General features: G+C 38.5%; 1 protein-coding gene across 1 annotated transcript in view; it reads right to left on the bottom strand.

Moving 5' to 3' along the window:
- Window positions 1–1,083: 1,083 nt before the first annotated feature.
- Window positions 1,084–24,011, bottom strand: part of st6galnac3 (ST6 (alpha-N-acetyl-neuraminyl-2,3-beta-galactosyl-1,3)-N-acetylgalactosaminide alpha-2,6-sialyltransferase 3) — a 124,964-nt gene continuing 102,036 nt past the window's right edge. Inside the window, exons 4-5 of the mRNA XM_039649640.2 lie at window positions 9,043–9,150; window positions 1,084–3,716 (exon numbers count right to left, since the gene is read on the bottom strand). Coding sequence (XP_039505574.1) covers window positions 3,527–3,716; window positions 9,043–9,150 — 298 coding nt within the window. The 3' untranslated portion in view covers window positions 1,084–3,526. The remainder of the gene's footprint in view (window positions 3,717–9,042; window positions 9,151–24,011) is intronic.

The following is a 24,011-nucleotide window of genomic DNA, read 5'->3' as shown; positions in this document are numbered from 1 at the left end:
CATGGACATCTTGGATGATGTGGGGGTGAGTAAATTATCAGCAAAAGTTTTTTGAAAGTGAACTACTCCTTTAATGCCAATGACTTTGAAACAAGCTCATTCTGGGTATGTTCATCATCTGTGCTGCAAAAAATAATTCTCCCAATGAGTATTTATGTCTTGTTTTCCACTGAGAATACCGTTTTGGGGTCTGTAAGATTTTTGTAAATGTTTCTGAAAGAAGACTTATGTAGGAGTACAATTGAAAATACCTTTTTTCTATTTTAATGTCTTAAAATGTCATTTATTCCTGTGATTAAATTTGAATTTTCAGCATCATTACTCCAGTCTTCCGTGTCACATGATCCTTCTGAATCATTCTAATATGAGGATTTGCTGCTCAAGAAATATTTATTATTATCAATGTTGAAAACATATTTGCTGCTTCATATTTTGGTGAAAACCATGATTTATTGGTTATTTTTTAAAAAAATGTTACAAGGTTAAAAGTCTTATGTCACCTTTGACTTATTAAAAGTTTGGGAAGTAATCTTTAAAAATATCTAATATATAATAATTTAAATATATCAATTAATACTTTTATTCAGCAAAGACACATTCAATTGAACAGAGGTGACAGTAAAGACATATATAATGTTATAATGTTATAAAGTTAAAAAAAAGATTTATATTTCAAATAAATGCTGTTTACATTTCATCAAAAAGTATCATGATTGCCTCATTCCATATTATGCAGCAAAAACATGAATAATAAGAAGAATCCTTAATAATAATTGAGAAGCAAATCGAAAAGATTCTTGAAAATTCTGCTTTGCCATCACAGGAATAAATTAATACTAAAATATTAATATATGAAAAGGTGATTTAAAATTGTAATCATTGTCCACAGTATTACAATTTTTACTGTATTTTTATCACATAAATGGAGCATTGGTGAGCATAAGACTTTTTTTCAAAAACCATATATATATATATATATATATATATATATATATATATATATATATATATATATATATATATTAAATGTCCTTGCAGAACAAAACTATAAAAACTATTAATTTCTTTCCAAAAAAAAAAAAACAAAAAACAAAAAAAAAACATCCTATTGAGCCCAAAATTTTTAACGGTAGTGAATATTAGCTTAAGAAATAAAATCAGCTAAATCTCATTATTTACCTCCAGCAAATGTATTTTGTCTATGTTTTAAGGGGAAACAAGACAAAAATATACTGAAAAACAATGATTTTTTGCAGTGCATCCACATACTTCCATACCGTCCATGTAGTGTATATCATGAGAACATCAAGTGAAACTGAGGCATGAACAGCAGAAGCTAAAGTCAAAAATACATCGAGTGGAAGTGCCTTTTGTTGACCAGCTCTCTTTTTTTATATACCACATGGTGAACAAAATCAATACAGACGAAAGATGATGATCCCAGGTCAGCACTCTGAGAAATTGAGCTGGCATCAATTGTTTTAATGAACAGGTTGGCCAGAGGCGTGAGTAGTTTCACATCAATGTGTTCCAGCAGTGACACCTCCTTTCCGTTCAGTGTATCAGTCTCATATTCTCTCTAGTGCACCCAGAACATATTTCTCTCCAGGGAAAAACTGTGGTGGTGCTTAGGCGATGTTGCAGTGCTGGTCAAACATGCACAGGTCGGTGCATAAGAAGAAAGGCTGTCCGGGCTGAGCTGCCAGAAGATGTCAGAATCACAAGCTGATACGAAAACTTGTTACATTAAAGTACCGGCGACGATGAACGTTCTTGATACGTGCAAAGAAAAGGGCGCATGCTGTGTTTGAAAGGGAAAACACACAACGACGAGCTCAGAGGGAGTCTCGAAGCAGTAGGTGATCCCCAAGGGCGCTGCATTGTCTGCTGGTTTATATGATGCTACGACATTTAGCTACAGTAGCTGATCAAATTAACCTGCTGATCTGACAACAGGGACAGCGTACCTTCATCTCTCGGGAATACAGGATTCTGACGGGGTGGACAGGAGTGTCATTTTTTAAAAATAAGCAAATAAGGCATAAAAATGAAGGATAGGTTGCGAAATGCTACACTTCATACAGGCACAGTCTTGACATCCACATTCACTCGCTCCGAATCGTTCCTTGCGTCTTTTGTCGACAGTAGTCCTATAATACAGTATTGTAAGCAACGGCTGCTTTCTTGTCATGGCACATAACGACAGAAAATCAACAATCTCAGATCAACAATCACCTGCATTCTACTCTGGTATTCATTTGCACAAGTAAAAACAGGAGATAATAAGTTCTGAATGACCTATTAAGCGGTTTAAAGGAAGTTATGCGAGTCACTTTGGGAATTTTTAGGATTTGAGGCTAATGGTTTTTATGGGTTTTGTACAGACGAAAAATGTTTGACGGGCAATAAAAAAGAGATTGGTTTCAGTCCAGTACTTGTCTATGAGACGAAAATAAACTAGGGCTGGGAGATATATCAAATTTTCACAATATATGCATAATTTAATGGGCTTTTAATTTAGCCATTGCGTTGTGTCATACTCTAGTATGAAAGTGTTTATACTGAAATGTTTTAATATCATATTTGATTTAGACTTTAGTGGCAAAAACGTAATTCAAATTCTGATTCTGCAGTTTGTTTGCTACTTGTTTTCGTTTTAGATATTTGGGTTTATTTAGTGAAAAACTTTGCACAGATTTTTACTGTATTGATTTTTACTGTAGGCTATTTACTTGCTTTAATAATCTGAATCTAATTGCAGCAATGGCTGTCTAAAAAAAAAGTTTTAGTAAAAAATGTTATACACAGATTTTTACTGTTATTTTGAGTCTAATCGGCTACAATTGTTGAAAAGGTTTGATAATAATAATAAAATAAATTCTCCCTTTAAAAGGGCTGTTCATACACGTTTCCAGGGCATGTTTGGGCATTGTTCTTACGTCTTTTGCAGCGTTTCGCACGTGACACTATATTCTAAAAACAATTTAACAAAAATTGATTTTTTGTTACATTTTCAATTTAAAAGTCCTGTTTTTTATTCCACTACCGTGTGCTTAAATTTTTAAACTCAGAACATGCCATTTTCAGAGCACATATATGTAAAGAAATGATTAGTGAATATCATCAAAACACTGAAAAATTATTTTCTAATTTTTATATAGAATTTGGTATATCGGCCAGCCCTAATGTGAGGTGATTAGAGATAAAATAAGGACGTAGTTTTCTACTGAGCCCATCCTTTCTACAATTAGTGTATGTACTCTGAAAGAAATATATACTACTTGATTGTGAACAACATGAGAGCATGCTAAATCCACTATTCGATCACACCAGTTTCATTAGAGACCTCTCCTCATGGTCACGATCATGGGACACTTTCTTGGACAGCAACCATTTGAAATTGCATTCGAATGTTTCGTTTAGCCACTGCATGACAAGTTTCATGTGTGTTACTTTAAGATGGAGAGGGGAAAGAGCCAACAAGGCCGTAATGTTAAGGAATATTCTGACGGAATGGGACTCTTGGTCATGACAGCTGCCATTCCGGACTGAAAAACTTAATGGGGTGCGTCTTTGCCCACTTGGCAAAAACAGCCTTCTCTGTGATGAAACGGTGCCCGCCGTAAGGAGCGCTCTCGTGCAAGAGGTATTCGGCACATTCGTCACGGCTTCCTGCTTCATAGTAGTGGTACGGGACCTTCCGGTAGCCTTCTGATCTAAAGTAAAAAAGAAAAGAATGGAAGAAAGTGTTATTTTGTAACTTCATGACAATTAAAGTGCCATTTTCACTATCCTATATTTTAACCCTCAGGTGCTCTTTGTTTCGGAGTCACACTTGTTATCTTCCCGGTCAAAAGTGACCGGACACCTAAAAATGAAACTTTCTCCATCCCAGTAAAACCAATGCAATTTATTTTTGTTCTATAATATTTATTCTTTTTAATTTAGTATGTTGAGACAATTTAAATGAATTTATCAATATTTATGCAATATTATGGTTTATTTTTGCCATGAAAAAATATATATTATTTTCTATATTTTTTTGTGTGTTCACATACATAATGCCATAAAAGTCACCAAGTTTCATAACATCGCGATGAAGCTGTGATTTTTAAAAATTCAAAACATACTTTTTGTAATCAAAATTTATTGGCGTGTATGTGTATAAAAGTGTGTTTGTATGTGTGTGTGTGTGTTGGTGGGTGTGTCTGTTTTGCACTCTAGATGTTGTAGAGTGTCACCCCTTTCTTGCGGTGTACTTTTTTTTAGAATTGTGGCCGATTTGTAGATTGTACATACAAAAATTCAGAGAATTTTTTGTGTGTCAATTTCCCATTCATTTCCTATGGGTTGTCATTTTTGACAGAAGAGCAAAAGTGTGACTAATTTTTTTACGACCACTTAAATTGCTCGAATCATGACCTCAATTTTTTTTGTGGGTTCACATACCCAATGCCATAAAAGTCACCAAGTTTCGTAATTTTCTGAAGAAGCTGTGATTTTTAAATATTCAATACAGATTTCTTTAATCACAATTTATTGGTGTTTTTGTATATAAAAGTGTGTGTGTATGTGTGTGCGTAGGGGTGGGTATGTCTGTTTTGCAGTCTTGATGTTTTAGAGTGTCACCCCTTCAATGCTGAGCACTTTTTTTCTGCATCGTGGCCGATTTGTAGATTGTACACACAAAAATTCTCAAAGTTTTTGGGTTTTTGTCAATTTCCCATTCATTTCCTATGGTCGGTCATTTTTGACCGAAGAGCACAAGTGTGACTATTTTTTTTACGACCACTTAGCCTGCTCGGATCATGACCTCAATTTGTTTTTGTGTTCACATACCCAATGCCATAAAAGTCACCAAGTTTCGTAACATTCCGATGAAGCTGTGATTTTTAAAATTTCAAAACAGAAAATTTTTCGGTCAGAAATGACCGAAGAGCACCTGAGGGTTAAAAGGCGATAGCAACTATTGTAAGTTACTTTTTATTTCGATGGTCCACTTTTGATGTTCTACTGACTATAAGTATCTTTGCCATTGTAAGGGCCTTTCACACTTTGGGTACTATTTTAACGATCTGAAACGCAAGTATCAAGTAACTTTGTGGGCGGGTCCTGGGCACTGTTGCTATTTTACCGGCGGGATAAACGACTCTTGCGCTGGGCACAAGTTTAAAAGGGGTTGGTCTGAAGTAGCTTCATTATTCATAGGTGTGGTTTGGGCGTAACGTGAAACAAACCAATCAGAGCGTCATCCAACATACCCTTTAAGAGCAGGTGCGCATGTTGCATGACAGATTGTTATTATAACGGCGGGGTTTACGAGGTGCGTGCAAGGAGCAATTCACAGCCGAGGAGACCGACGTTCTTGTCAGGGCAGTGAAAGAGAGAAGTGACGTTGTATGGGGATGGGAGAAACCCACCCAAATCATCGTTGGTTAAACATTATGTATCTTGCCGCTATTGGGCAAACAGGTCTGATCCTTCACTACAATTAGCCTTAAAAAATTGGTAATTGGGTTTTTTCATCTTCATGTGAACCACAATGATTTCCCTCATGTGTTAATATTTTTCCTTGTTATAATGTAGGCCGTGTGTCCACCAAAGCGTTTTTCCATGCGCCTGGCTAATTTTTTCAATTATTTTCAATGGGAGCGCCACGTTTTTTAAACGCCATGAGCAACACATTCTCATCCCAAAAAGTCATATAACTGATGTCTTGAGACGTATTTTGACCATACGTCAATATCCGCCTTTTTAGGGCCCCCTTAAAAGTCGGTAGATGGCGATCCCGGGCCGTCATACAACTGACGCTTTACCTTTAACGTCAGTTAGGTGACGGGTTAGGTTTAGGGTTAGGTCTGGGGTAGAGTTAGGATCCCATAACCTCATCTACCGACGTTTAAGGGGGCCCTAAAAAGGCGAATATTGACGTATGGTCAAAAGACGTCCCAAAACGTCAGTTATATGACTTTTTGGGATGAGACTGCGTTGCCATGAGCGTAACAAGGCGCTGAGCGTTTTTTTTTTCACGCTGAAGCGCCGAGCACCTAGCGTTTTTTACTGGTCGCTGAGAGTTGAAAAATATTCAACTTTGGATAAAACACTCCGCTCATCACTGTCACTTTTTACCCATCCGTCCAATCACAGTGGAGGAGGGGCGGGACTAAACCAAACTGACCAACTGTCACAAATTTCTTTCTGTACAACGACATCAACCTATGGAAGCTTGTTTCCGCCATAGAATGAAAAATATGAAAGGTAATTGCGACTTTTTATCTCACAATTCTGACTTTTTTTCTCACAATTGCGAGTTTACTTCCCGCAATTCTGACTTCATTTTCAGAATTGCAAGATGGAAAGTCAGAATTGCGAGATGGAAAGTCAGAATTGTGTGATATAAAGTCGCAATTGCGAGATATAAAGTCAGAATTGCGTGATATAGTCGCAATTGCATGATATAAAGTCAGAATTGCCAGTTATAGTCACAATTGCGAGTTATAAAGACAGAATTGCGAGATAAAAAGTCAGAATTGCTAGATATAAAGTCGCAAATCTGTGTTATAAAGTCATAAATGCATGATATAAAGTCAGAATTGCGAGATTTAAACTATTCTGAGGGGGTCTTTTTTCCCCCTTAGAATTGGCCTGATAAGTCGCAATTGTGAGTTTATATCTCACAATTGTGAGAAAAAAAGTCAGAATTGTGAGATAAAGTCGCACTTCTCTCTTTTTTCTCAGAATTGCGACTTTATATCACCCAATTCTGACTTTATATCTCGCAATTCTGACTTTATATCTCGCAATTCTGACTTTATATCTCGCAATGCTGACTTTATATCTCGCAATGCTGACTTTATATCTCACAATTCTGACTTCATATCATGCATTTCTGACTTTACATCTCACAATTCTGACTTTATAACACGCAATTGCGACTTTATATCACACAATTCTGACTTTATATCTCGCAATTCTGAGAAATAAAGTCAGAATTGCGAGATATAAACTCGCAAATGTGAGAAAAAAAGTCAGAATTGTGAGATAAAAAGTCTAGTATTTATTTTATTTTTTTTATTCAGTGGCGGAAACAAGCTTCCATATCAACCAGCAGAGCTAACCGAACAATATGTATGAAAAATATTTTTTTAGTATGAAACAAATGTTCTTATTTTGTCTGTTGTGTCTCTACAGCCACCTCACGTTACAGCAACTACAAGTCAGTGTATTCTACTAACCCCAACCCTGACCTAACAGCCTACTAATACTCTAATGAAAGTTAGTTGACATGTAGTTGACAAGTTATTTAGTAGAATGTTTAAAGTGGACCTATCGGGGGAAAAAAAGTGTAACCGTATTTTATTTCAGCTACACATATCTCTTGAGTGAAACTGAAAAAAAAAAAAAAACATTAAGAAAAACAAAATATATGAAAAAAGAAAAACAAGGACATTTTTCCTGGAATGCACTGATGAATCAAGCACAATAAAGTCTAAGAAGCACGCACTGTAGCAGTTTTGATTTTGCGGAAGCTTTAACTCATTGCTTCTTTTTAATTCAAAGACTGAAAGACATCAAACCGCTTTTTGGCTCTCAAATAGATTCAGTTTTTCTCTCCCAGTAGCACCTGTTGAATTTTAATTACAAGAGATCCAGCAAGGTCAATTGCAACAACAGCTCAGCACATTATGCTAAAATAGATACTTCCCAGCTGAACTGCCTTTCATGAAAATTACTTTGTTGTAGCCACTGTTTTCTCATTTGCCAGTCTTTACAGGTGACTGGGAGTTGCTGTGGAAATAAAATTGCTCATTGTTTTGAAAGGGAGAGCGGAATGAATAAATGGTCGGGAAAACAGACTATAATAGCTACTTTACAAACACTCTAATCCCATTATTGTGTGCTTTGCTTATGTGTATCTGCAGTAGGGGGGTTGTGAGGTTGTTAAGGACACTATCATCAAAATGGAATCATACTGAGAGATTCATGATAAAAGGGCTTTTATGCCGCTTTTTAAGATCTATTGAAAAACAATGTCAGGACTCGGGAGACATGCAAGGAAATGTGTCAGATAACAACGGAAGGAACAACAGAAGAAATATTTTGACACCAAAAATGAGTGCAGTAAATAATGTGTTCAGTCTTTGTTTTGGGGTTCAAAATATTGCAACGTTACAATGGTCCTAAAGGGGGTCATGACATGAGAAATTGAATGTTTTACATATAATAGGTCTTTGAACTGAACCATTACAATATCCCGCAAGTTTCATAGTTTAAAATGTCCTCCACAGTACAAAAAGCCTTTACAAGGTCCCAAAATGGCTTGTTTTATATTAAGTGTCTTTAACTACTATATACAGTAAAAATTAAATGCATCCTTTGATACATTGCACTTATTGTGTCCATACATTTTTACATTGTACTTATAGTTAAAAAAATACCTACAGCTGTAATTCATACCTCCATAATTACATTTTTGACCTTCTCTTACCCCTTAACCCCACCATTAAAGCTACCCATACCAACAAACCTTCATAAAAATGATGTTTATACTTTAATAATGTCTTTACAATCTTTCTGGGGTTTGAAAAAGGTAGTCACGTATGGAGTCATTGGAGGGATAGAAAGCTCTAGATTTCATTAAAAAGATCTTCATTTGTGTTCCGAAGATGAACGAAAGTCTTACGTGTCGGGAACAACACTAGGATGAGTAATTATTGAATTTTTTTATTTTTGGGTGAACTAACTCTTTTAAAGGAGCCACCCACTTGAAACATTTCAGGGTCAGAATGTGAGTTAAAAATAATCATTTTTTTGCAAATATTTGATTGTTTTATTGTGCACAAAACTTCTAAGTTAATCTATTGAATATATAAAGATAATGATAATCCTTTAAAATTGTTTTATGTTTGTATTATGACAGGGGGTTTGTCGGAAACTCACAGAACTGCTCTTGTATCAGCTCTGCTGTCCTATTACACTCTGAAAACAGGCGAAACTGCTTTAAAGACCACCGTCAAGTGATAGATTGCATGTCAGTCTTACTTGCAGTATGTGTCATTGATCATGCCGTAGACTCGGATCTCCTTGCACATGTCCATGGCCAGAATGAGCGTGAACCAGCCGGTGCTCAGGTACGACCCCGACTGAATCCTGCCAACATAAAATAATGATGTCAGTTCCAAAAGAAATAGTTGATAGAACATCCATTGAAGAGATCCACATTATATGTCCCCAAAAGGTAATATCTCTTTCAAAAAGGGAAATGAAGCGCCAGTGTGTGGAACATAAAGTTAGTGAGGAAGACCAGGACTAACAACATAGGAGCTGCTCTGTATAGAACAGAAACGAGCTTTACAGGTAAGAAAGGAATAGTTTGTGTGAAATGAAATCCCCAGATCAGAGATGAGTTTGAAGTAAATAAAGTCCCATCACACTTTAAATGCACACATGCTCCCATGCCTTAAATAAAAGCACCTCCACGGCCTCAGTACCTCCATCTCACAGTCCTGACGCTTTTATTCCCCGCAGCTTGAGCCTGTGAAACTCTCCCCTGCAGGGCTCAGGAAAGTGGTCAATCATCAAGACATATTAGAGCACGTGGCCATTTAGAGAAGCTATTGGCACCTGTGGAAAAATCCATTTCCCAGGCGCTTTGTAAAGAACACCGGTTTCATCAGAGAGAGCAGACCTGCTTTCAAAGTGCAGGCATTAATTCCCAGCCATCTACCTTTCTCTGCTCTGTGCACTATTACATTACCATTCATAGAGTTTCTGAGACATTGTTCAGCTGAATATACCGTAACAACCCTTAATGATGACTTCTCTGCTGAGAACCCTAAAGGGATAGTTCACCGAATTTTCTTTTTTCAGTGGAACACAAAAGATGAAAATTCAGAATGTTAATGTGGCAATACAGTTCAGCAGTCATTATAGAAATAGAGCATTTATAGTCAGCTTTGGTCTGGAAAAGAGTTGTCTTCAAAATGTCTTCTTTTGTGTTCCATTGAAAATATATCATCTTTTTTGTCTAATTTTATATACAGGTGGAGCTGGGGAAGGTGGAGGGCTTCTGAAAGTGTGCCACAGACAATGCAGACAAAAAAAAAAATCATATTTATAGCCATAACCCAGTCTGTAGAGGTGTGAATCAGCCTGAACCATCAAGAGTTTTATCACAGAACATTGTTTATTTTGTTATAATGCAAAAAGCATATTTTCAAAGATTCTGAACTTGAAAATGAATCCACCCCAAAAAAAAGTAAATTCTGTCATCATTTACTCGACCTCATGTCATTACAAATCTGCAATGAAACACAACTATGATATTTTATAGAACTGTTTTTGTCCATACAATGGAAGTCAATGGAGTGAGGAACAACACAAATGACTATCTTTTTACTGTACATTGTAGCATTCTTTAAATATATTTGTTTGTTTTCTGAAAGTAAATGTGCATTTTTTTTACTCCTTTTTATGTATTATCCCTTTAAGAAGATCATTTTTGCAAAGTTGGAACAAGCTAAATATAAATATAAGCTCATTTGTGCTATGGAAAATAATTTTGAATTGTCTTTCATGCATTAGTAAATGCAACCCAAAATCATGTTTACGGTAATGCACTTACAATGTAAGGCAAGACACTGGAATAAACCTTCAAATAGCACTATTTGTAATATACAGCCACAAGACTTGCACAACATTATACAAGGCCACAAGTGAGATAGAATAGCTTAGCAACTTGCGGAAATGGAGATGCACTGCTATTCTTTACCTAATTGATTTATCTAAACAGCTCATTTTTTATGGTGCGGTTCTGCTGACTAACACAACTGAACAGTGCTTCCCTAAGATGTTTTAAACTATTTCTTCCCCTGGGATGAGTTTTTCATTTAGCCAGAATGGTAGAGTTTCCAAGCGCTCTCAGGCTGCGCCAATTTATCTTTGTGAGGAAACTAAGTACAGCCATTATTACTTGGCACATTAAAGAAGACAGACAGTTCCTCCAAGCTAAGGTTGTGTTTACTTTCATTTCGGCAAGATCTATTAATAACCCAGAGGGTGTCAGCAGTTACTAGTAAATGATAGGCCTTTAGTAAGTGCACCAGCTCCTGTTCTTAAGTGGTTTTACCTGGTCAGCACAACTTCAATTTATCCACCAGCAGCTAATGGTGCCATGTCTGGTTTCAGTCAAGCCAATATAAAGAGAGTTGGTCACTTCTTTATTTCAATTTTTTACCTCAATCATTGCTGAACTCATTCTTGTGTGTGAGCAATAAAAGGTTTGAAATGACAGATAAATGATGTATGCCAAGATGGGCAGATTTTTATTTTGCCACGTGTACACTTGCACTTGTACGTGTACTTGTAAACCAAAAAAAAAAAAAAAAAAAAAAAAAAAATATGTATATATATATATATATATATATATTTAAAATTTGATTAATATATATAAATATATATGTATATATAAATATACACACACTTACCTAAAGAATTATTAGGAACACCATACTGTGTTTGACCCCCTTTCGCCTTCAGAACTGCCTTAATTCTACGTGGCATTGATTCAACAAGGTGCTGAAAGCATTCTTTAGAAATGTTGGCCCATATTGATAGGATAGCATCTTGCAGTTGATGGAGATTTGTGGGATGCACATCCAGGGCACGAAGCTCCCGTTCCACCACATCCCAAAGATGCTCTATTGGGTTGAGATCTGGTGACTGTGGGGGCTATTTTAGTACAGTGAAGTCATTGTCATGTTCATGAAATCAATTTGAAATGATTCGAGCTTTGTGAGATCCTGCTGGAAATGGCCATCAGAGGATGGGTACATGGTGGCCATAAAGGGATGGACATGATCAGAAACAATGCTCAGTTAGGCCTTGGCATTTAAACGATGACTAATTGGCACTAAGGGGCCTAAAGTGTGCCAAGAAAACATCCCCCACACCATTACACCACCACCACCAGCCTGCACAGTGGTAACAAGGCATGATGGATCCATATTCACCAAATTCTGACTCTACCATCTGAATGTCTCAACAGAAATCGAGACTCATCAGACCAGGCAACATTTTTCAGTCTTCAACTGTCCAATTTTGGTGAGCTCTCGCAAATTGTAGCTTCTTTTTCCTATTTGTAGTGGAGATGAGTGGTACCCGGTGGGGTCTTCTGCTGTTGTAGCTCATACGCCTCAAGGTTGTGCGTGTTGTGGCTTCACAAATACTTTGCTGCATACCTCGGCGGTAACGAGTGGTTATTTCAGTCAAAGTTGTTCTTCTATCAGCTTGAATCAGTCGGCCCATTCTCCTCTGACCTCTAGCATCAACAAGGTATTTTCGCCCACAAGACTGCCACATACTGGATGTTTTTTTTTCCTTCTCAGTGAAAAGGGAAAAACAGTGAAAAGCCCCGGGCAGCGGGTTTTTCGGCGGGTTTGCAATGTCAAATGTCAGCTTTATGCCCTCATGCTTCTGATGGCGGCCATTCCAGTGTCCACCGCATCAGTTGAGTGATCTTTCTCCGCTCTCAAGCGTATCAAAAGGTATTTAAGGAATACAACTGGACAAACACGACTCTCTGCACGATTCTCTCATCTATTGCCATAGGAGATGCTCATTCATCCTAAGCAAGAAGCACAACTGCATGAGGAGGTCATTGAACGTTTCATCAGAAATGATCAGAGGATGTATTTTATTTACAAGTAATAAATGAGTGTCAGGCCGGTGACACACAGTCGAAGTCGAATGAATGGGGATCCAATGAAAACGCCACTAGTGCTGCCACATTCCAGTGCCTAGACAGAAGCCTCCTGATCCCCCTGTGTTTTGAGGCAGAGAAGGGACAGGGCCTTAGGCCAAGGAAGTCACTGCTGTTCCTACAGGACCACTGAGAAAGCGTTCCTTGTACATGGAAGGAAGGGGCGGTGCGGAAGCCACATCCTGCCGGAAGGAAGGTAACATGTGGAGAATACACATATGAACTGGGTGGAAGGCCGGGCAGTACCAGATATGGAATGTCACTGGGGTGGCTGACGGGGGAGACTCAACTAGACAGTGACGGCAGAGCAGGCTTCTACCGAGGGAAGACGAGGGCTTGCCGCAGGGAGCCCTACCGTGGAAGGATACACAAGGGATCACCATAGAGACCTAGCCTTGCTGCACCCAATGGTGCAGCAAGCCAACACTTCAAACCGGGCTCACTGTGAAACTGGCTTCATGAGAAGGGATCCCACGGGAAGCAGCGGTTCGACTATGGCTGTCGCCCAGCCCCCAACTCTAGAATATCTGTCAGCGAAGCACTCTGTGTTAACGCCTAGGTGGGAGCACACACTTACTTCAGAGAAGCTCACCACCTACGTAAGTGGACAAGTGCATCTTGGGATTTTCACCAAGATGAAGGCAGCCACCACCAACCTCACTTGGCTGATTTTCTAAACAGACATGAGCTGGTCTGAGGTCCTAAGGCTTGCGTACTGTGCACGTATAACCGCAATGAAGCGGACAGACAGAGTTCGCTCGGCACAGTTGCTTGGTCGCACCTTATTGAGTCGCGCATTTGTGTGTTCAAGGTTTACAATGTTGACAAAGCTATGAATCCAGAATGATTCCATACACATATCTGGAGTAAACCAGTTTTTCAAAATTGTTTTCTTTGCAGGGGTAAACCTGGTGAATAACATTTTGAACTGAATTCACTTCATACCAGAATTATCATTAAGGAGACAGAAGCCAGAATCAGGAACATAAAAATGTTAAGTATGTCCGCTAAAATGGAGTTCCATGCAACCAGAACTTAGAGATAACTGGACAATCTCAAAACATGTGTAAAAATGTTCCAGGTGAAGCAGTGTTACGTCTATGACAGTTAGCGTGTAATTTCATCTGGGATCTCTTATAAGGTGTGATGTAAGCTCTATGTACGGTATACTGTCCTTGTCCAGAAAGGAAATAAAGACATCATCAAAGTAGTCCATGTGGTATCAGTGGGTTAGTTAGAATGTTTTGAAGCATCGAAAATGCATTTTGGTCCAAAAATAACAAAAACTACGACTTTATTCAGCACTGTGTTCTCTTCCGGTTCTGTTGTTGAGTCGAGTTCAGTGACGCTGATGACGTAAGACGTTGCTGACGTGTTATCAGTGCGCCCGAGCTTGAAAGCACAGACTGCCTGTCCCTGGAACTAAAAATGGCTAAATGGGCTTTTCGAGTCATGCAAATGCATTCATGGGATGGTCAAGACGAAAGTGGGAGTGTCACATAAAGAGATGGGAGGGGAAGCATAAAGTGCAACTAATGATGTATTCCGCATTATGCACAAAAAAAGCGGGTGAAAGCGCGCCTCCATTTTGCGCTGAAAATTCTCCGCCTCTTAAAAGCAGGTGTAACTTAGGAAGCGGGTTTCCTGGCATATGCCTCCTGGTGAAATGGCAGAAGTAATCTGAGCAAGATGGAGACATAGGCTAAGGAGACGGGCTGAAAAGATTTTTTGCCACAAGCATCACACTTTTTCAGTTGAGTGAAAATGAAACCATTAAGCATTACAGATTAAGCAGCTACGCAATATTACAGTTACTGGAAGAAATCAAAGATGACAGCGAATCTCTGACTCAGCAGTCACATTCCATTCCAGCAGTTGTTCTACTCTTCGCTACATTACAATTATTGGCATCAGGATCATTTCAAACAGTCATAGCATCAGCAGTGAGAGGAGGCACCATTAACGCTGAGTTCGCAAATGTACGTACATCTGGATCTGAGTGTCATATATATCAATTAAAGTATTCAATCCAAGAGATGACCAAGATGGTTGATTAAATGGTTGATTAGATGTTCTGACATAATTTAGAAGGGCCACCTATCCAATGTTCTGTTTTCTTCGACACTTGTATAGAGTTTGCAATGATGGGGCCAAAATTATTTTTAATTGTTTTGTTTGTTACACTAGCGAATAGGATGTCTTGCAGCTTGTGTGGTAATATCTTAGCAGATTAAATCAATCTCCATGCATGCAATGGTAGACTGTGGGTCAACCCATGTGCTAAATGCTCTGATCTGAAATGACCAATAATAAAGTTCCAGCAACCCAGCAATTAGGGTCGCTGCAGTTCAAACAAACCCAAGGCCATCTCCCATCCAAAATAAAACCCATCATCGAGAGAATGGAAATCATGGAGAGAATGTATTTAAAGTAATTTGGAGGGGGCAGAGAGGGCGTAAAGAAAAGGAAATTGAGATGGGGCAATATGTTCATTTTAACTGTATTAATTCTACCTTGAAGCGACGTCTTTAGATTCCTCCATCTATGAATGTCTTGTCTAATTTTATTTTGCTTAGCATTAGTGTTGAAGTTGTCTCTGTTGATTGTATGTATGTTTTTATAGATTGTAATACCCAGATATGTAAAAGTGCTTTTGGTCTGGATACAGATGGGAATAGGAACATTTGTGTGCATATTATTTAGAGGCATAAGTGCAGATTTTGTCCAATTAATTTTGTAGACGGAGAGGCGAATTCCCCAATGACTGCGTGAATAGAGGTGTCAAAGTTATCTAAGAACAAAATTGTATCATCCACATACAGAGATATAATATGACTTTGGTGACCAATTTTCATAGGGGAAGGTGTAGATTGCCTAATGGCTTGTGCTAGAGGTTCCAGAGAAAGACAAAGTAAAAGTGGTGAGAGTGGACACCCCTATCTTGTTCCATGATGCAGGTTAAAAGGAGAAGAGATTGTCACCTGTTAGAGCACTCGCTGAAGTGAGTGGTATAGTGGATTGATCATTGCTATAAAATGGTGCCTGAAAACCAAAACGTTGCTAGACTGCCCACATATATTTCCTCCTATCGGAGGCTTTCTCTGCGTCAAGTGAAAATCAGCTCAAGGATTTGGGTGTGTCTCTGCCACATCTACAGTATAATGTGTAGCAGTCTTCACATGTTATCAGATGGATAGCGTATGATTAATTAACCCTTGATTAAGCCAGTTTGGTCTTCATTGACAAGAAATTGAATAATGTTTTCCAGGCGCAGGGCGAGTACTTAATATATAAATATATCTTAAGATCACTAGTATGAAGGATATTGGTCTAAAACTAGAGCACTCAAAGGGATCTTTTCCCTTTTTCAATAGTAAGGTGATGAGTGCTGTTTTTGGTCTCTATGAAATATCACACTCTTGATTGCAAAATTAAATGAATCCAGGATGAGTGTGCCAACCATGTCCCAGAGTTCAACATAAAGCTCTGGTGGGAGGCCCAAGTCAGGCGATTTGCCTTTATTGAGACATTTCACAGGTCTATGTTGCTCATCCACCCCTAATGCAACTTCCAGATCATCTTGGTCAATATGCTTGAGGCAGGGAAGGTCTAATTTGACAAGAAAATATTTACTGGTAGCATCCTCAATAAGAAATCTCTGATATTTATAGATTTTCATAAAATGTTGTTTTCAAAAGAATGTATTAATAATTGGCCTGCAGATTAGTTGAGATTTTGCCATCAAGTGTATTTATTGCTGTCTAGTTCTATGCAGGATAAATTTCGCCTTTGATACGGCCACTATATTGTATTCATCTTTCAAAGATGCCAGTAGTTTAGACTGATCATCTGAGAAACTATGTTTTTGTTAAGTTCTCTACTCTAATGATTCTATTTTGTTTTTAAGATTTGTGATCTGGGAACTTTTTGTTTTAGCTAAAGTTGAGGAGAATGAAATACAGAAACCACAAATAAAACACTTTGTGGCCTAGCATAAAATTTGTGTATTAGAGCATTCCATTCTGTCAATATCCAAAAAAATCTTTTAATTGTCCTTTAGTGAACTAGGAAATCCAGAGTTAGTTAGTAAAGATGTGTTTAAACGCCAACTGGGGGCCTTTGTATTAATGTTGGGCAAATCAATGTTGCATAACAGTGCAGAGTGATCAGATAGTAGAATTGGTAAGATAGTAATAGACGTATGTCCTGCAATTAGGGTTGGGCTAAGAAACATATTCTATCCGGGAAAATGACTTATGTCTGTTGGAGAAAAATGTGTAATCTCTAGTAGAACAGTGTGTGCTCGCCTCGAACAGTGTGTTTCCAATGTAAGAAAAAAAGTCTCTGTCAGGCTCATTTGGGCAGTATGTGGATGTGAAAGCTAATTTATAATTGAGTATGCTAACTCGGGCAAAAGGAAGCCTTCTATTCTCATCATTTCCAGTGACATTTACATTGCAGGATGTTTTCCAGTTAAGAAGGATGCGTACTCCCTTGGTCTCAATTAGGGTGCACGGTGATGCAATTAACATGTAATGTTTATTTTGAAATCGTGCTACATCACATTGTTTTAGGTGTGTTTCTTGCTTTATGACGATGTCTACTTTTTTTAAGATATAGTCAAGAACACGAGTGCGTTTGATAGCGGCGTTCAGGCCATTCACAAGTGATAATATATTCAGTGACTGCATCGACATATACAACTAAGATCTGTCTTAAAATATAAACGTGTTGGAGATATAGTAGAAGTGTATAATCGTCCTGCTAATTACTGTACAGATACCTAATAAAGAGTAGGAATATGTCTGTAAATGGAAGTGGGTGGGAAAAACTACATACAAAAACAGACACAGACCGCACAGACAAAAATCTGTAGGTCGATTCGTTTGACGTAGGGTGTCGTGGGGATTCGTAAACGACAATGGGCGTCGGGACGTAAGATTCAATCGTATCATCTCGTATAGTGTGTCATAGTGGGTGACAACCTACATCGCGTCTGCGATGCTTCACGACATCACGACAAAAAGACTAGCATGTTTAATTTTTTTAATGGTCGTCCACGACGGTTCCGTCACATGTATGAGGTTGACCAATAGGAGCACAAGCTTTTCCGTATACAACTTTCAAAAAAGACAAAACGAAAGTGAGACGATGGTGCTAATGTTAAAACTAGAAGTAAAAATAAATAAATAAATATATATTTTACCTCAAGTTCTCTTTGGAGGATTGACCGCCCATACTGTCCTTTTCGAGCAGGGTTCTCGAAGTCTCACGCAATGGCCGTGAGACACACCCAATTCAACCAGTTCACACATTCACACGCCACACCGTGTATTTCTCAAGCTGAAAAGGCAATGCCGAGCAATACAGGAACTCACTCGCTACGAGTTTCGCCTTCGCAATGACGATGACATCACGCGCGCCATTAAACACGGCATGCGATGACTGGTCAGGAAGTAACGTGTAGTCTGACATGTGTCTTGTCCATGACACGACAAGATTTCAGGAGCCAAAATCACGAAATCTGACACAGTGACTATCGTAACAGACAAAAAAACTGGTAATCTGAACCAGGCATAACATTGCCTTATTCGTGACCAATCCACCCCAACGCATGGCTAATGTATCAGATAAGCCCCCACAGTCATAAAGCATAAAATGAAAGATTTGTCACCTCTCGAACTGGTAAAGCTAGGCTAAATTAAATCATACTTTAGAAAAGCAGTTATCAGAATATTTAGCCAAGCTAATCTTACATTCCAAACATCCCAAAATACCTTGTAGTGTGGGTCCTGAGATTGTCCATTGCTACCTAACTTGTACAGTATATGTTAAGTTATGTAAGTTCATTCCTTCATGTCCATGTAAGTTGCCTTCTCTGGCGTGTGGAGGATCCCCATGGTTTTCCTCTATGGTCGGGTTTGAGGCTGCGGCAGTAGCTCCACCGTTGCGCTCTACCAGTGTAGAGGTGGACCTCCGTGAAAGAGAGTTAATGAAGTCTTCGGCAGCCTGAGGGGAGTTGAACATCTTTTTTCGCCTTTATACTGCAGTTTAATCCACGTGGGATAGATGAGGAATGGCTCCAGGCCCATGTCTTTAGCCTTCTTCATGGTAGAACTGAAGCGCTTTCTTTTTGCTGTTGTCGCTGGACTGTCGAACGGGAAGACCAGGATAATGCTAGCTGTTGGTGCCAAAGCGGCCAGATATCAGGTGGCTCCATTGGATGCGTACTTCACTGGATAAACTTGACGTGCCCCCTTAAGGATAGCCGATCTGTCTTGCCAACGCAGTAATCTGAAGATGAGCATGCATGGCTTGTCGGAGTTAACCTCTCCTCCATCATACACACGATGTGACCGTTCAATAACAATGTCTCGGTCCACCAATGAAGGGATCCACTTAGGGAGATTATCTTTCAGGTAGCCGATTGTATCTGAACCATCCACTGATTCTGGTAGGCCAACCAACCTCCCAGAGGGAGATAACGCAGTCGAGTCATCATGTCTGGAGGCCAGCTCACCCTCCGATGCTGCAATCAGCTTTCTGTCTTCTGAGGGAGCTCCTGGTGAAACGACCGACCCACCCATTACAGATGGACCAGCACACTCCACGGGGGACTCCAGCGGCTACGGTGAAAGGGAGGAGCCCAAAGGAAATAGTTATCGGGCAAGACATCCAACACTATCCTCCTATCACTGACCCCACCAGGCACCCGAAGGGTGGGCGTGGTAATGGGGACTCGCACTTCAAGGACGAAGGCAATTCTCGACCTCAACACCCCAACAGTCATATTCCTGCAATGGGAACCTGAACTGTCCACAAAAGCTGCTTCAGCATGCTGTAAGCCCAAACACATGACGCAACAATTGTGAAAATTTTCAGAGAGACAGAGAATGAATGCATCCAGAAACACACGCAAATGCACCCGTGTTGCTATTTAAGAAATGGGGCCGTCACCAGTGCCAGAGCACACAGGGAATGACCGTGGCAACACTGAATCAGTGAACCGAAACAGTGAAGCACTCACTTCTCGCCCTCTAACCAACCGTCAAACACACAAACAAATAGAAATTTGATGCTGTTAAAAAAGCAGTTGAGACCTTGAGAAGCTCGCGATCACCGCTCCACTCGTGCAGTAAACAACACTGGGAGGTCTTCCCGCAAGAACACAGACACTCCTCTTTATACAATAGTACTCTTCAGAGACATGAAAAGGCAACTAGTGGGTGCGTCCACTTTCGTGTTTATACCAAGCGTGCCGCACAAGCCCTCAAAAGTGAAGCCAAAAGTCTTGATCGCCCCCCTGTGACCGGTCCTAGTATAGGTCATAAACCCCACCTCCCCTGTTATTCAACGAGAAGCGAGACCAACTAAACAATTCAATTGCACTTCCCATATCCTTTTTCCAAAGATAGTTTCTGTCATTTCTTGTAGTTTCTATCACGTTGATGTAATTTCAAGTGTGCGTTTTTAAAATAAGTTTGTTTTTAGCTAGTTATGTGATGCTATAAACGGTGCTCTGACATCATGATTGACAGCTGAAGCACCAGCGGACTTTTTTTTAATAATGTTGATTATGTGGTTAGTAGTTGTATTTACCTTATTTCAACGAGGTACTGCAATCAGCAGACGTCAATGGAGAGGAACGAAGCAGACCAGACTGATCTCATGAAGTAGCGTGCGTATGACACGCCAATTCGTATTTCCATTTTTACCGTGCTATCAAGATAATCGCTTTTCAGTGTGTTTATGAACGCCGTTGACTTAACGTTATTACTGTATATATAAATATATGACTTACCTCAACCCCGACCCTAAACCTAACCGTCACTGGGGTTAATGGCATTTATGACTGGACATTTGACGGCGTGTATAGACATGCGGAATCACTCGGACGTTAATGGCGTAGACATACACGCATACACGCGGATACACGCGGATAGCTCAAAATGCGTAGAGATAACACGCCACTTGACTCGAAAGTGGCGTGTATGTTTACGCAAAAGTCATGATGTCATGTTGAGCAGACAGAGGCCACTAATTGAAAGTGCAGGGTGTGTGCTTGCGTTTGATTCAGCGAGAATGAGGGCGCGGCCTTGATTTCGCGGCTTTACTTCCTGCTCACGACTGCGCATGTCTGGTCCCGAAAACACAAGTGCGCAGACTCAAGTCCCAAGATGTCAGCGCCATGTCGGGACATTGGTGGCTTCAGTTCTCTCTGATGGAAAAGAGCGAAGGGGCGTCGTACATCTTTTTTTACAGTCTATGGTTTATACCCACTCACACCAATGTTTAATTGGCTTGATTAAACAGTAGTACGAAGAAGACAGGTACCCTAAGCGTGATCCCCATTCAGTCGGCGTCGACTACGACTGATGTTCTCGACTGAAAGGGAACAAATGCATTAACATGTTAACAAATGGACCTTACTGTAAAGGGTTATCCAAACACTTGTATCAGGGTAGGCTAAAACCCTGAACTCCATACATTTTTAGCAAAAAGGCTCTTTTTCAAGCAGTCGTACTGAATAATTCATGCATTTATGCATTCGCTTACAAAATGGATCAAATGTCAAGTTTTGCATTTGAATTGGTCAGCAAGAATGATCCGTGCCTCAAATCACTGTAATGAGAACATTATAATTACACAAAATTGATGTTGACATTTTTACTTTAATAATTGTATGTTGTTAATGCATTGTTCACATTGCAGTTTTAACTTGCATTTAATACTTTACTACGGACCTGATCTCTGATCAACACATTTAAATAATAAGCATAACTTCATTGATATTTATAGGTCAAGCCTTTGTCATCTTGAGAGATTGCAATGGCACATATGTAGCCGCTTGAGTAAATCCTGATGGATACCTTGGCCCACTTTGCAAAAACAGTTAAGTTAGCCATAAGGGATGCTTTCATGCAGGAGATACATTCATCAAAACATCATGCTTCATGCAATGGCATATTCCTGGATGCTTTGAACGCTCAACAAATTCTCAGAGGAAATCTAGGCAGACATACGTTTTGTTTATGCATTCTGTAAATAGTGCTTCATAAAGTTTCAAGAGCTAGAACTATTTATGAGTCATATTACCTCAGTCTGAGCAGTGAATGAATGGCCTCCACCGAAACAAGTGCACAAATAAGCAAAGCTCAAATAATACTGCAATTGACTAAGTTACTGTGCATATATGAAAAATAGAGAATTTCTAAATATCTAATGTGACGAGTTGATGCATTAACTAATTTATTACCCTACTCAGTTGTTCTACTTTAGACTGCTTACGGAACAGATTTCAATTGCAGAAATATCCATTAATCTATAACAAGCTAAAGCCTTATGCTCTGATCTCTATCAGCTCAGAGAAACAGCATAGCATGATTTTACCATCTTTCATGGTTGGAAATAGATATAATGTCTTTAACATCAGTTGCAGCTCATCTTGTGCATTTAAAGCAGGGGGAAACACTTCTGGATTTAATTTACTGTGAAGTTAAGCAGATTCATTTCATAAACGTGTGCAGATTTTTGCATCAAGGCATACTAATATCATCTAAGATGTCAATGATGCTTCTTATTCTATATATATATATATATATATATATATATATATATACACACATATTGACATACCTACATCATCCTTGCCTGTAGAGAGGAGTTTATTTCAGAATCATATAAAATCAACAATAATGATAAATAATATTAAAGCAAACACAGCTCTGGTATCGGAAAAGTATCGGTATCGGCCGATATCCAAAGTCAGGTATCGGGATCGGATCGGAAGTGAACAAATGTGGATCAGTGCATCCCTATTAGCAGATTTTGTATTACTGGTCTGATTCATCTCTTTTTTTAATTAATTTATCTGCACTTGAATAAACAAGGAAAAAATACAGCTCATTCATTTTTGCTTGTGAGTACGTAGCTGATGCATAACAGTTAAAATTGCATCTACTGTACATAAATGCAAATTGTAGGTCATATAACAGGTCACCGTTTCTTTTAGGTTTTCTAGGTATAAAATAATTAAAAATGCTATTTAAACAGTTGAAGAGCTCTTTTCCAAAACGCTATAAATCCATTTCAATAGTTTTCAGGAAAACTACATTTGTGAATAATCAAATTATCCTGTTGAAATGTTTTATTGGTTCAGTCTGAACATTTTGAACAATGATTATTAAATCAAACAACAATATTGTTAATGATAAATTAAAAGTTAATTTTATTTATTTTTTCAAAACGCTATACATCCATCCATTTTTTTGTATCATTTTTAGTAAAGTGTCAAACCTCAAACAAATAGTAGGCTACCAATTTCAACATATGCATGAAAAAACTAATTATTAAAAATGATCAATAATGATAACGATATTCAAAAAAGGGATGGGCACCCCTCCAGCACATGCACACACACATAGACTACATACATAGCATGTGAGCAAAGCGGAGCGGCGAGACGCTTAAATATAAGTAAAAAAAAAAAAAAAAAAACATAAAATAAACATAGGCTACGTTTCACATTTGTGTTTACTAATTACGTTACTTATTTTTATTATTTCATCTATGTTGAGTAGGCTATGAAAAGGGAACCGCATGAGATGAGTAAGATATCCGACCAATATCGGAAAATATTTGGAGTGGGTCAGACATGATTTTGACCACTTATTAAGTTTTGTTTTGTAGAAAGCTTGTAAATTTCGTTTGATATAAATTATATCTTTATTTTAATAAATGTTTCATCAACAAATTGACTGGATTAAAACAGCAAATATCAGACAATATAATTAGGACACAGAGGCGCACAGAGGTCTAATATATTATGAACCGAAACACTGCGATGCTTGCCTCACAGACCTGAGAACTAGGCTACAAAAAATCTTTAAATGTCTACTTTTAAACAAAACAATTAAAAACGAAAATAAATTGGCAACTCTCTGCGTATGTAGGGTAGGCTAATTCGAAGTATCTCTCTATAGGCTTATGCGCGTTCACTGCGAAGATGGCGAGTAGCATCATCAACTTTATCTTTGTTGCTGACACTGACAGAAAACACTAGTTTATAAATAAACAATTCCAATGTTTCATGCATAATCATTACTTTTGCCGGTTCTTTGTGGCAAGCTTTATGCATGCATTGAGATGCGGAATAGGCAATTAAAAAACGCTCATATGGTTTTTTCTCCCATTTAATTAAATCAATATACTGTATGTGATTAGCCTACTGATTAGACGAATGGCTTAAATG

Source organism: Pimephales promelas, chromosome 5, assembly GCF_988280905.1.
Source record: "Pimephales promelas chromosome 5, fPimPro1.hap1.1, whole genome shotgun sequence".
NCBI classification, from domain to species: Eukaryota; Metazoa; Chordata; class Actinopteri; order Cypriniformes; family Leuciscidae; genus Pimephales; species Pimephales promelas.
This window is presented reverse-complemented; position numbering and strand designations above follow the sequence as displayed.